At 38.5% G+C, this 13,594-nt stretch overlaps 1 protein-coding gene across 1 annotated transcript; it reads left to right on the top strand.

Annotated features, from left to right (window-relative positions):
• Positions 1-1,107: 1,107 nt before the first annotated feature.
• LOC121416555 lies at positions 1,108-11,059 on the top strand. The gene is made up of 4 exons (XM_041610049.1): positions 1,108-1,581; positions 8,023-8,172; positions 8,788-9,834; positions 10,839-11,059. Exons 1-4 carry the CDS (start codon positions 1,386-1,388, stop codon positions 10,967-10,969), a joined length of 1,524 nt encoding a protein of 507 aa, XP_041465983.1. The 5' UTR covers positions 1,108-1,385; the 3' UTR covers positions 10,970-11,059.
• Positions 11,060-13,594: the final 2,535 nt, after the last annotated feature.

The raw sequence follows: 13,594 nt of genomic DNA, 5'->3' as shown, positions 1-13,594 counted from the left end.
ATCATAAAAAAAATATTGTATACACTTGTATATGAAAAAAAACAAGGTTATGCCTCTTCTATCCGGGGTCCGTTGCAGAAAGAGTTGCGTTTAAACGCAAGCCAAAAAATCAATCCCAAATGCGCGCTGTTGATTGGTTGAAATCAAGTTGCGCGTGATATTTAGAGTTGCGATTCATTGCAACTCTTTCTGCAACGGGCCCCAGGTGGGTGTTTCATAAAGCTGTTCGTAAGTTAAGAGCGACTTTAAGAACGACTGGTGACCCCTTCTTGTGGTAAATGGTATATTCATTGGCGATGGTTTAGCGCGTAAGAAATGATCACCAGTCGCTCTTAAAGTCGGTCTTAACTTACGAACAGCTTTATGAAACGGCCCCCTGGACTATTAAAGTCCCATTAAGAAACAGTGTTTATTTTGAATGATTGGACTTTGTAAAATGTTTTGGGTATCTTTTAAGAAATCATCATGGGGACATTGTGGAGGACGGTAATCACCCATATTATAACATTCCTACTGTCAGTATTGTGTTTATTTTTAACTCTATGAAAAGTGATGCAAGACTTTCAGTCATGTGGGTAGTTATTTTCAAACAAAAGTAAATCTCGTCGGTCTATTATGTCTGATGTTTTGTGAGTTAATAATGATCATCAATACTCAAAGGAGATTTACTCTTGTGTTGGGGCCATGTTTCAGTGAGACCAATGATAGGGCTATTATGTGAATTAAAATGTTCTAGAAGTAGATCAAGCTGATCAAAATCATTGTATATCTTTTATATTTAAATGTAAAAGAGGCGTGTTTTCAGATCGAGCGCGGGACAGGAGCGACCGCGCCAGAAAATGTGCATTTTTTTCGAATGCAAAATTAGGCAAATTTGGATACCACTTTGACTGCGTTATTCCGATTTTGAATGATGTATTTTGTTCCATCATAAAATAACTCAAACAGTAGGGGCATTTGATATTGTGCCCCCTCCCCCTTTCGAAATAAAAAAAACCTTTTTTTAGGGGTGGACTAGACCTTGATCTTACAACATTCAGACTATACACCCTCTGGAGATTCTAAGAATAGGTCTACCTCTCTACATGTAAACCGAATGAAACCTGCACTAAATAAAACGTCGGGATGTGATTCACACGTGATCCTCGATTCATTTCATCAATAGCGGGCAGGTAATGTTTGCCTACGTTATTATTCCTATCTCAGGCTCGTATCCAGCAACAGATCCTACAAAGGATTTCATGGGCCCAATTATCTGGGGACAGTAGTGACTCTATTATCTTTTCTTTGTCATAGTTGAAGCTGGATGTTTCTGCAGTTGTTGCTTTTCAACATTCGACTTATTGTGTGTCCACTAGCCTTCGCCCGATGTTTTATATTTCATCATGGCATCGTGTTCTAGTTTTCAAGATATTCGATCAATAAAAACGGTCCTCGCCCTCTTCCTTCAGACGTGCTATGTCTTGGGAACGATTAAATCTATCGGGGTATATTTGCCAGCTCTGGAACAGAGTTTAGGCCTGACGTCAACAGATACTGGGCTTGCTCTTGGCCTGTTCGACGCCTTTGCGTTCGGCCCAGGTAAGTAGAATAGGCCTTTACAGGGCACTAGTCATTCATGTGAGCATGAACCTACAGCAAAGAGACTGAGCCAGAGAAAACATTATATTGTTATTCGCCCCTTTCTAACTAATTGACACTGGGCCATATGAAGGATTTTATTCAAAGAGAGAGAAAGGGGGGGGGGGGTCTTAAAATGATAAAGAAGCGCCAAGCAGGTTTGTCCTCCTCTGCGATTAATATTTCTGGTGCACAAAATGTCGATCAATTCAAAAGGGAACGTAATGTCTTTAATCTTTTGCACAACCTTTTTCTTGACCAAATGTGTCCCACCTTTTTTGTCTAGTTCTGGATCTAAAATACAATTATAGTTAGTATTCACCAATGATAATGTTTTCTTTTCCATCCCATTCTGTTTCTAATATTTTCAAATAAATCTCTATAAAACTGTACTTGTAAATTTTCCACATTTGGAGCATATAAATTCAAAATGGGGAAACTTTTATTTTCAATATTCACATGAACACATAACTTTCCCTGATTCATCTCTAAATACTCTATGTATTTTCAGATTTACTCTACTATTAAACAAAATTAACACCCCTTTACTGTGTGTTGAACCATGGGAGAACAACATATTGTTACCCCCATTCACTTGTCCATCATGTCCATACTACTTCATCTTTTGAACTTGTATCATAATAATATCCATCTTCATATTCCTAAACCAATTTAAAATACTTCGCCATTTAACTGCATTTTGCAACCCTTTTACATTCATAGACATCACATTAATTGTAAAATCATTCTCCATTCTGACCATCTAACTGTCTAAGGGCAGCTTTATTTCATTACATTTCCCAACATGTAGCACCAAGCTATTAAAATGTAAAACAGAAAATTCTTCAAAAATACAAATAAAGAATACGTAAGAATAGATCCAAAAGTGTTCATAGACCTTGGCATATTGTTCATATCCAAAAAGTCTTGCATGAATGTCTGCATGGTATCTTCACCGACAATATGCAGAGAAGTGAGGGGGATAGTGCAACGGCCCTCGGTAAGAATCCTGCGCTCATCAGTAGTCATTTCCGCACGGTGAATTGGCAGTCCTGGGGCCCGTTGCAGAAAGAGTTGCAATCAAACGCATCTCTAACAATCATACGCATCTCTAAAAAATCATGCATAACTTCATTTCAACCAATCAACAGCGCGCATTTTGGACTTGCGATCGATTTTTTGACTTGGGTTTAAACGCAACTTTTTCTGCAACGTGCCCCTGCCTGGTCCCATACCTCGCTCAGACCCGCACCTTATTGTTGATTTAACCAGGGACGTCAGAAGGAGAGCATAAACTAAAGGCTTTCCGCTTGACTTTTTCAGTACACATGATGAATTTCTCCTGTTAGGAGCGATGCATGTACATTTTGATTAGAAGAAATGGGGACATATTACGATAAATATATTGTTTTTCTTCGTTGCATTACGTTACAAACCTGTGATGGATTTGTCTGTCCTTGTTTTTCTCTCTTCCCCTTCCGTTCCCTGATTGATTAGGTCAGCTACACTCATAGTATTTGTAATGATTTAAGTTCCACAAAGGGGAAGTGTGCATTTGTACATTTTCAAGTTTTGAACATACCAAATATCATTTCAGCTTTATTGATAATAATGATTTTAAACTAGTTTTTAATGATACAAAAGTTTCACCAAACAGTCAATATAATGATGATTTTCATGATGCAAACAATAGCTTTACAGATCATTTTGATGAATTTGATGTGCAATGTGACCATGATTTCAAAGCATATTCGAAGAAAATTATCGGATTGAGTGTTGCGATAACTCATTTAGTTTATTGCATTTTAGTTCACACAGGCCTTAAACTTTCAGGCTATATCTAATTGTATAACTACTTTACCTCTCAACTTTACTATTTTTGGTTTCTCTGAAACTTTGAGTAATGATAGCACTCCATTTTTTTTTCATATTCTAGGTTATATTTTAATCAGTAGAGACGGTAAACATGGGACAAAAGGTGGTGTGGCCTTGTTGGTAGATTATAAGTTAAATATTACAATCAGAAATTATATACTTTCCAACACAGATAATTATGAGTCCTTATTTATTGAAATTAGAATTTAAAATGACAAAAATATTGTGGTTGGCATTATTTATAGATTTATCGAATGAAAATGGGATGTAAAATGAGAAAATTATGACATTTTGGAGCTTCGCTTAATTTCCCAAAACACTTATATGCACATCCTGGTCGGCATGCAAATAAGGGGACTGGTGACATCATCAACTCACTACTTCTTTTGCATTTTATTATACGAAATATGAATACTTAAATTTTCTCCAGGTTGTCAGGAGTTATAAAGTTGACCATGTGACGTTTGAGAAAAATCGGACAAATAATGAGAAAGTTATGACCAATTAAATATTGCAATCACTAATGCTACGTATGGAGACCCTCCCATTGGCAATGCGACAAGGATGTCACAACTTCCCCTTTGATGCCAAATGCTTTGGCCACGTTAGATTTCTTTAACTCGCAATACAGAGTAAATACGGGTATATGCAGTGAGCAAATATTTCTTCCCGCGAATGGCGTTTTTTCTCTGTATTTTAGAAATTTCTTTGAAACTTTAACCTGCTCTAATTTTGATGCTTCCAAAAATAATACGAAGAAAAATGTAGCTCAAAATGTGAAAGGGATGATGCCTGGATGAAGCAAGCTTGTGGAGGGACTTTTCCTTTCCCATGCACGCGAAGCACGGAAACTTCTGTGATTTAGAAAATTTCAAATCAATGGCGCAAAACAGGACAGGAAATGGATGTGCAGCGATATAAATTTAGAATAAAGTTTCATCGTACCAACGTTTGCATATAGCACGGCACGAATTCAATACTCCCCCTCTAAGCAGAAATTGCTTCCTGAAAAGCGGAAGAAATAGCTTCGGGATCGAGTGACGGTAAACAAAAAGGTTTACCCGCTCTGAACAGAAGAGCCGAAATTTTGTGTCAGTGCAATAAAAAAAGTAATTCTCATACCATCTACACCCATGTACGCTTATAATTTCTGGCAAGAATGCGATTCCCATGGCGAGAAGGGGAAAAATGGAGTAGAAAAAAAGGTGTGGGAAACAAATTAGGAGAAAAGCAATTTTGATATTTTTCCCGCGCGGAGCGCGGAAGCTAAATTTTGTATAAAAGAGAATAAGGAACATCTCGTCAAGGTTTTTATTCTTTTGACATAAAAGGAAAAAAAATAAAGCTATACCCTTCTTCCCTTTTCTTCCTTCGTTTTTTTCTTTTTCTCCCTTTTCCTCTTCATTTTTTTCTTTTTGGGGGCGGTTTTTTTTGGGGGGGAGCGACTGCCCCCACCTCCCCCATGGCTACTCGCCTGCATCTTTATTGCATTGCCAATGAGAGGATCTTCATTTCATTAGTCATATTCGCCACAATTAGTCATAATTTCACGAGATAAACGTGTTTTCACCGGTTTCCCAAAGAAGCTTTCGGATGGTGAACAAAAGATTTAATGCATGGCTGATCGTCAACAAAACGGAGTGTCGAGTGAGTTTGAAAGCCAGCCTGGAGAACCTCTTCATTTATGAAATTATTGAAATTCAAGCCTTGTTTCAAATGACCAGAACTTTGTTATTTCTTGACCATTTTCTGTTATTTAGGTATCAAATTAAAGAAGAGATACTGACCTTTTCAAAAATGTGGTTTTCTGTTTGAAACCCAGATACCCCCCGCCAAATGAGTTTTTTGATATCCTTTCTTCAAATTGTATTTGCTCACTCATGCGTGAATGAAAAATAATCTTAGTAATATCAGATGAAAGAAGAGATTATAAGCTTTGAATTGGTAGGTCATTTGTCTATTTTGTTTATGATTAAGCGATGATAAATGATCGCTAAATCTCGGTTTCGTTTTTTTCTGGGACGCACTGTATAGTAGATGAAAAATATTATTGGTAATTTTGATCAGGTTAGGGCTCAAAATGAGTTCTTTATGGGTCAACTTAAAAAAAATGTCATGATAAAGACAAGCAGCATATATCAGGATTCTACGGCTACTTCGACAAATTAGCCGTTATATCATGACATATGCTGCTTGACTACATCGATCGTTGACCAGTGCCCGATCGATTACCCATTGCTCAAGGCCAAAACTGGGTCAAATCGGGAAACTTATCTGTTTAGCGTCCAAGCAGCGATCAGGGGCGGATCCAGCTTTCGCCAATGGGGGGGGGGCGGAAAATATTTTCATCAACATTTTTCTCGATTGGCCGCTATAATCTGATTTTTTTTTTTTTTTGGGGGGGGGGGGTTCAGGGGGTAATCCTTACTAAAGACTGAAGTTTTAAGTATATGTTAATTTTTATTGTTATAAACAAGATAAGGTATCTCATGTGTTCTTAATATATAATGCGAACGGCGAGCTAAAATACTTTGATATTTTATGTCCTTAGAACTGAAGATTCTGAGCAATTTTTATAATCATGAACAAAGATAAGTATCCAACTAAACAATGCGAGCGCGAAGCGCGAGCAAAAATTTTATTATAGTAACGTGAAAAGGGAGTCCATTAGAACTTTTTTGTGATTAAAGAAGAGGATACAAGTATCACCAATTAAATAATGATAGTGCGAAGCGCGAGCTCAATATTTTTGATATTCCGACCTGAAAACTGGACAGTCTAAGCGCGTTTTTATTTAAATAAACAACAAGCTGTGTGTCTCAAACAATTAAATGCGAGCGCGAAGCACGAGCTTATTTTTTTATACTGACATAATAAAAAAGCATTTTGACAAATTTTGGCAAGAATTTCCAAATAGGATAGGTATCTCACAAGTCAAACAATGCGAGCGCGCAGCGCCAGCTGAAAATTTTGATATAACAATTTGTGTAAATCAAACAAAATAATGAAAGCTTGATGTGCGAGCTAAAATATTGTGTGCAAATTGATTTCAGAACTGGATATATGAAGTGTCATTTAATCCTCTTAAATGGGATTCATTACACAGGCAATGCGAGCGCGAAGCACGAGCGAAAATTTTTATTTAAAGTCTATTTTTCAATTCTTTCCCTCATCTTTTTCTTGTTTCCTTTCGGGGTCGGGCCGGCCGTTAACGAGGCTGTAAATTGCACATCATTGGTATAATACCTCTTTCTTACTTTTCTTTTTGTTTTTCTTAGTTACTATTAAGATAAAGAGTACACTTTTTTCTGCAGGTTGTCAAAAAAATAGGGGGGGGGGGCCGGGGCCGGCTCGGCCCCCTCCTGGATCCGCGCCTGGCGATCGGCTGACGACCCACCGAATCCCAGGCGGTTCCCCACCGGCCGCGCCACCGGCCTTTTTTTTAGATAATCGCCCGTCCGCGATTTTTTTTTCCGTGATGTTAACGCGTCACATCAGCTACTATTATTCCGCAGAGCGACTTGATTGCAGGCCGTTGTCGATATAGATAGGCAGTACGCATGCGCATGGACATGCATACGCATGTGCTCAGCTCGATGATTGCTGCATGCATAAGTGAGCACGAGTCGATCTTGCAAATATTAGCATATTATGGAATTCCAGAGTCTGATAACCGTACACATATTTAAATAATTTCTACACTGTGAGTCAGTCAGTGGAAGGTGAGCAAGACTGCAAAAGAGATATTTGCATTTTCAGCTGTGTCTTGAATAGACCCACATAAATAAAGTCTGGAATTCCATAATATGCCAATATTTGCAAGATGCATGCATCGAAAATCGAGCAGCGATCATCAGTCCACGCGCATGCGTACTTCCTATCTATATCTACAGCGGCCTGCAATCAAGTCGCTCTTCGGAATAAAATTAACCGATGTGACTCGTTAACATCACGGAAAGAAATCACCGCCCGTCCGATCTTGAATTCGCCGCGAGATCATCGACCGATCTCTGACCGGCAAGCGGCCGGCGACTGGCCGATGGCCGCTCGACAGCTGTTGATCCAACGAGTTAAATTTTTGACCTAAATCGTTCAACGGCGACCGCTCAACTACGTCAGCGCCTCCCGGACGGCGACCAACCAGACGCCGAGCGTATTTCGGGCCGCGAGTGAAAGTGACAAGGCGCCGCCAGAATTTTAACTCCGCGCCTAATCTTGAGCGCCGACCGAGCGATGCCCCAAAACTAGTGATGCCCGGGCGGCCGCCGATCGGTTCCCGGGCGACATTGGCTAAAAACTCGCTGCCCGGTCGCCGAGCAGGCTAATTTTTGGAGTTGTTACCTTAGCCTTAACCATAGATCCTACTAGAACTAGTAGGATAGAATCCATGCTTTTACTAACCAAGGAAAGCTACATGTATACTGAGTGGTAATAATGATGATGATGATGATGATGATAATGATGATGATAATGATAATATTTCCCTGTATGAAATGTTATAATGGCTAAATCCTATCTATACTACAGGTCCGGTGGTAGCGTACCTTTACAAAAGGCTTCGTGGGGGCTACCGTAGGGGGTTCGTGATGACTGGATCCCTACTGGCAACGAGTGGCTTGCTTATCGCTTCTTCTGTGACCAATGGTGTAGAACTTGCTCTTTGTCTTTCGATTGCAGGTATATGTTCTTCGTCATATATCGATTACGTTTCTTAAGCGGTAAAAATACTAATTAATACAACGTTGTTTATGATATGTACTTTACCGCAGTTGTTTAAACCCTCTAAACAAGTGTTGGAATTTTAAACAATCATGCTTTATTGATTGAAGACGGATTATTACACATTTGTACTCCCGTTCAGTTCCAGAGTACACATTGTACTCAAATTTCAAACTGCTATTTTGAGTTAAAGAGTTCACATGGTTAAGTGAAAGAATAAGCCTAGAAACATGTACAATGTCTGAATGTTTATGTGCATTCAATTTTCTAATTATTGTGAACTAACGTAGGCGTTTTAGTTTTCATATGGCTTGATTGTTCATGTTATCTAAGTATTAATATAAAATCACTTGATATCTGTAAGAATTTCCAATAGTTCTCTTAGCTTTACCACTTGGCTACAATCGAGTCAAGACACGGCCTCAAACTTTCCGTTCACATTTAATATATTTGATAATAGACAATGATTATAGATTTTGCACGGTGGGGAAATTCAGTAAACACACAAAAATAGAGTTTATGGCGTTTATAAGCTGTTTTTGTCCTTTCCTTTCCTCATTTTGTGAAATGTAGGTCTTGGTTCAAATATATTGTCAATATCGCTTGTAATTGCCCTCAGCGACCAGTCCGGCGATGCCTTCGGAATTCTCTACGGAATTGGCAAATCAGGATATGCTTTTGGCATGGCCCTTGTCCCTCTACTGGCTGACTACCTGATGAGTATCTACGGCTGGAGAGGATCCTTGATGATTATTGGAGGCATCATGGCACACCTGATACCACTGACCTTGATGGCCGATTTTACAGAAATAACAGTCCAAGAAGAGGGTAATGAGATTTCGTATAGCGATGGCCGAAAGACTGACAATCATTTTGATACAACCGACATACATGTAGAACCAAACTGTGATGAATCTCTTGTTAGGTCTCAGTCGGCCAGCAACTGCTCCGACCCTTCACCACTGGAAGGTGTCATTCAAAATGAAAATGTCATCATTCCCCTCGAGGAAGTCAATGAAGAGACACGTGACAATGCATTTTTGATACAGGAATCATCCACTTGCGAACGGCGCAAGAAAATGTCTGTCAAACGCTGTCGCATCAAGGGTCAGATGAACTGTTCTGAGCTCTCTTCCGCCGTCCGCCGAATATGTGCTAACTCAATCTACAATCGAGATCGGTGGATGATACTCCTCATGTTCGTCACGATGGTGTTCGCCATGGTGGATGGTGGTTGGCACGCGTTTCTAATTCCACGTGCTGTCGATCTAGGTGTTCCCACTTTTAACGCATTGGCCCTGGCTTATTCGGGAGCCGCTGCAGCTTTTATAGGCCGCTGCTTTGGGGGATTACTCTTAAACTCCAAACTCATTTCAGGACAGTGCTGGTTTCTTGTCCTGACATTTCTCAACGTGGCATCACTGCTTCTGGATATTTTTGTCCCAAGGTTTGAGTTAATGATCGTGACCGCTTTTATTACGTCACTCACGATTGCCGAACGGAACATTCTGGTGTTGGTCATATGCAAGGAAAGGGCTCCTCTGTCTGAGTTTCCGGTCATACTTGCTTCTTCCGAGATTGTATTTGGGGTTGGCACTTTCCTCGGCGCCTTTTTCTCTGGTAAGAATCCTTGTATTTCACCATTTCAAATATTTTCCTTTTTTTAGGAATAGCGTTTTGCACATTTAATCTTGAAGTATTTTCCCCTTCAAAATTATAATTGATTCAACAGAGAGAGAAGGAGAGGAGGAGGGGGGTAGATGTCTTGTATTCGAAAGGGATGGGGGCTATCAATAAGTAAAAGTTAAAAAAAGTCAGTAGCACTCATTTTCAGCCAACCCCCCCCCCCCCCCCCCACAGCCTGCAGACATGCTAACTATGCTTTTCTCTACCGCCCTTCATCTTGAATCAACCATTTTTCACTTAAATTCGAAAATTCTCTCTCCACATCCCTTCCCATGAACCATTAAAAAAAAAATTATTGCTCAAGGCCTATCTGATGAGATGGGTGGTATACACGAATACAGCAGTGCTCGTTGATATACGAAAACATGCAAAGCAGAGACTAACGTTAGCCTATATATATATATATATATATATATATATATACACTGTTAAAAAACCCCGTGATTTTACAGAGAAATAAAAGAAGATTTTGCAGAAAGCAAATACAGAATCATTCTGTAAATGCATAAAACATGATTTTTTTCTGCAATTTAACAGAACAAGTCTGTTTAAAAAGGTGAAAAGGTGTTTTATTCAAGGAAATTTGTAAGATGCCATACACCAAATACCAATTTCCTGTAAGATTACGCAATCTGTTAAGATTACAGGTGTTCTCGAGACTCTGCTGCAGGAACTTCTTTTATTTCAAGGATAAATTTTCTAACAGTGTGTATATATATATATATATATATATATATATATATATATATATATATATATATATATATATATATGAGGGTGTGTGTGTGTGAGGGTGTGTGTGTGTCATATTCCTACAACATATTACAAACGTGTGGTTGTCGTTATTGTTTGTTTATAATATCTTCTGAAAATGTATTCGGAGATATATACTTCATAAATGTTACTTGTTATTGTTCTTTTTTGTTTTCTTTTCACAGGTTACGTGGCAGATATAACCGAAACATTCAACGCTTCGTTCATGTTTATCGCAGCTGTTGATGCTTGCGTATTCTTCCTTATGGTCCCTCCTATAGTTGTAAAGGGGTCGAGTGATCGCGTTGTTACATGATTCAAAACAGATAAAACAGAGCCAAATTATTATAATATTACAGATCACGGCAATTTCTTGTCATCAACTCCCATCCCCATAGACGCTGGTTTGGGCCCGGAAGGAAGGAGGGGGGGGGGGGGGGGGCTACTAAGTATAAATGTATGTTAAGTATGAGCCGCGGTCGAGGAGAGCATTTTCGTTGGTTATAGGGTTTAGGTTAGAAGGTCTTCTTTCTAATAGCCGAATTAATTTTGATGATATATGAAAACAAAAATGACAGCCAGTTTTCAATACCTTACTTTATAATTCTGTAAAATGGAAACTACACTTAACAATACATATTTCATAACTATGAAGGTTCTAGATTATTTAAAAGAACGTGGAATCAAGTGCTAAGATGAAAGTTTGTGACTGTAACTGTACTCAGTTGCGAACAGGTGGGAGCGCCCCTCCCCCCCCCATGATAAATGAATAAATAAATGAATAGATGAATGAATAAATGAATAACGATCGAGACATAAACGACCGAGACTTTTCCTGAATATTATGTCAAAATCTATCACAAAAACATTAAGAATTTTTTTGCGCTCGCTACCAACTTGAATATAAATGCATTTTGCCTGATATGCCATATATCACCCCCTCAAATATTTTAGCTCATTATGTATAAGCTAATTAGATTGCACACATTGCTGATTTTACGTAGCCAAAAATATTATAAATTCTATTGAGTTTTGATGATAAATATCAATATCGGCATGCAAAAAAGGGGCCCCAAAATTAGAAAAAAAATGAGGATGGGGGCAGGGCGGCCAGTGATTTATTTCTTCATCATTGAATCTGAATCATGCATCCCGTAGGTAGAAGAATAAGTAATACTATCATCATCGGAATGATTGTTTTTATTTCATCCATAATCGCTGCCATGGAACCCCAACATATATGCACCACAGGACAATTATACTGTATAATTATGTCAATGTGTGTACGTTTCATGTGTATTGTTTTATGTTTTCTTTATAAAGATAATAGGACAATAATTATACTGTAAAATTATGTCAATGTGTGTACGTTTCATGTGTATTGTTTTATGTTTTCTTTGTAAAGATAATTTGCCGGTTTTATCGTCATCATATTTACCTTATAAAAGTCGTCAAAATAAAAGAAATTTCCTCTACTTTCTATGAAAAGTTTGGGTGTTTTTAAAGCCTTTTCTTATGCTGACATGCTTTAAATTCCCGGAAGCGTGTCTGCATGCAGGCAAGCTCGGCGGGTAATCGCAAATAAGTTTGTGTTTTATTGTGTCATGTATTTTTCATTTATCAAAAATGGTACGGAAAGAAGCATACCATTACAGAGGGAATATATCACAATGCATGCCAATCATATCATTTTTCAAGTTCAAGTTCCAGTCCACCCCGGAGAGAATGTGGTTTGAATGAAAAGAGAAAAGTTGGGGACATCCCGATAGTCTGCAGAAGTGTGTAAAATTATCATCAGGATATATCATCAGGATACAGCGAGATCAAATGTCATCGAGAGGTCAAAAGGTCAAATGATACGAGTTCATGGGATTCAATAGAAATCCCCCCTGACAACTACTTCAAGGAAAATAGCATGATATTTTTACCAGTGGGGTTGCCCCCCCCCCCCGAAATTTACCCCGGATAAGTACCCCTAGTACAGAACCTTTAAAATGCCATCAATTGACGACATGGGATATTTTATCTTGCCCTGTCGACATAATAAGCTTATTATTTTGAAATGGCGACGTATCTTATCTTGCCATGTCGACTTAATAGCCTTATAGTGTCAACATGCCGAGATGTGTTATATTGCCAAGTTCACTTATAAAAAGTTATATGTCAACGTGGCGAGATTTTTGACCTCGCCAAGTCGACCTTTGAAAAATTGCATGTCGACATGGTGAGATATTTTTTCATGTCAAGGTGTCGAACCCCCGAGCCAAGTCAATAGTCCAGTCATTTTAACTTTTCACTTGGAACAAATTGCAACAGAATTTATTCTAATGCAGAACATTTCTTTGAGGTCCATAGAAGACCATACTAAAAGTCCCAGAAAATCCGAATAGGGGAAAGTGTTCTAATTTGCATAAATATAATTGGTAATTTTGGTCATATTCGCTCATTAAGTTTACGTAGCAGACGACGTTAGTGTATACTATGTACTCAGACCCGATCACAAATCATATCAATTCCGACCTCGATATACTATAAACATTGGCTTCCTCAAACTATCGCTATATCATATATATCAGAAAGCAAAGATTTGTCTTGTCTTACAAGAACATTGTTACTATTAACATTAAATGCATAGATTCGATTCTGTTTAGACTGTATTAATTGCTTAACATGAATGGGCCTAGGCACGGAAACTATCATATGCTAGTCACGTGACGTTGTACACCAAAATAATGACATTTGCTGCTTGCTCGATCTCAGAGTTCTAGAGAAAAATAAGTTGTAGCTATTAGACCTGCCACATCCTATTATACTATACTATTAAACTTTATACCGAAGTCACACTTTTTCCATATTTTGCTAATTTATGGGAAAATCTGTCAATTTGGAGCCCCTGAAGAGGGAAGGGGTCGATGCACTGATAGACTAAACCTACTCATCT

This window comes from Lytechinus variegatus, chromosome 6 (genome assembly GCF_018143015.1).
Source record: "Lytechinus variegatus isolate NC3 chromosome 6, Lvar_3.0, whole genome shotgun sequence".
In the NCBI taxonomy this organism is placed as follows: domain Eukaryota; kingdom Metazoa; phylum Echinodermata; class Echinoidea; order Temnopleuroida; family Toxopneustidae; genus Lytechinus; species Lytechinus variegatus.
This window is presented reverse-complemented; position numbering and strand designations above follow the sequence as displayed.

Coding starts and splice junctions, on each gene's coding strand:
- LOC121416555 (XM_041610049.1), top strand. CDS start 1,386: ATGGCATCGTGTTCTAGTTTTCAAGATATTCGATCAATAAAAACGGTC. Junction 1,582..8,022: donor CGCCTTTGCGTTCGGCCCAG/GTAAGTAGAATA, acceptor TCTATACTACAG/GTCCGGTGGTAGCGTACCTT. Junction 9,835..10,838: donor CCTCGGCGCCTTTTTCTCTG/GTAAGAATCCTT, acceptor TTCTTTTCACAG/GTTACGTGGCAGATATAACC.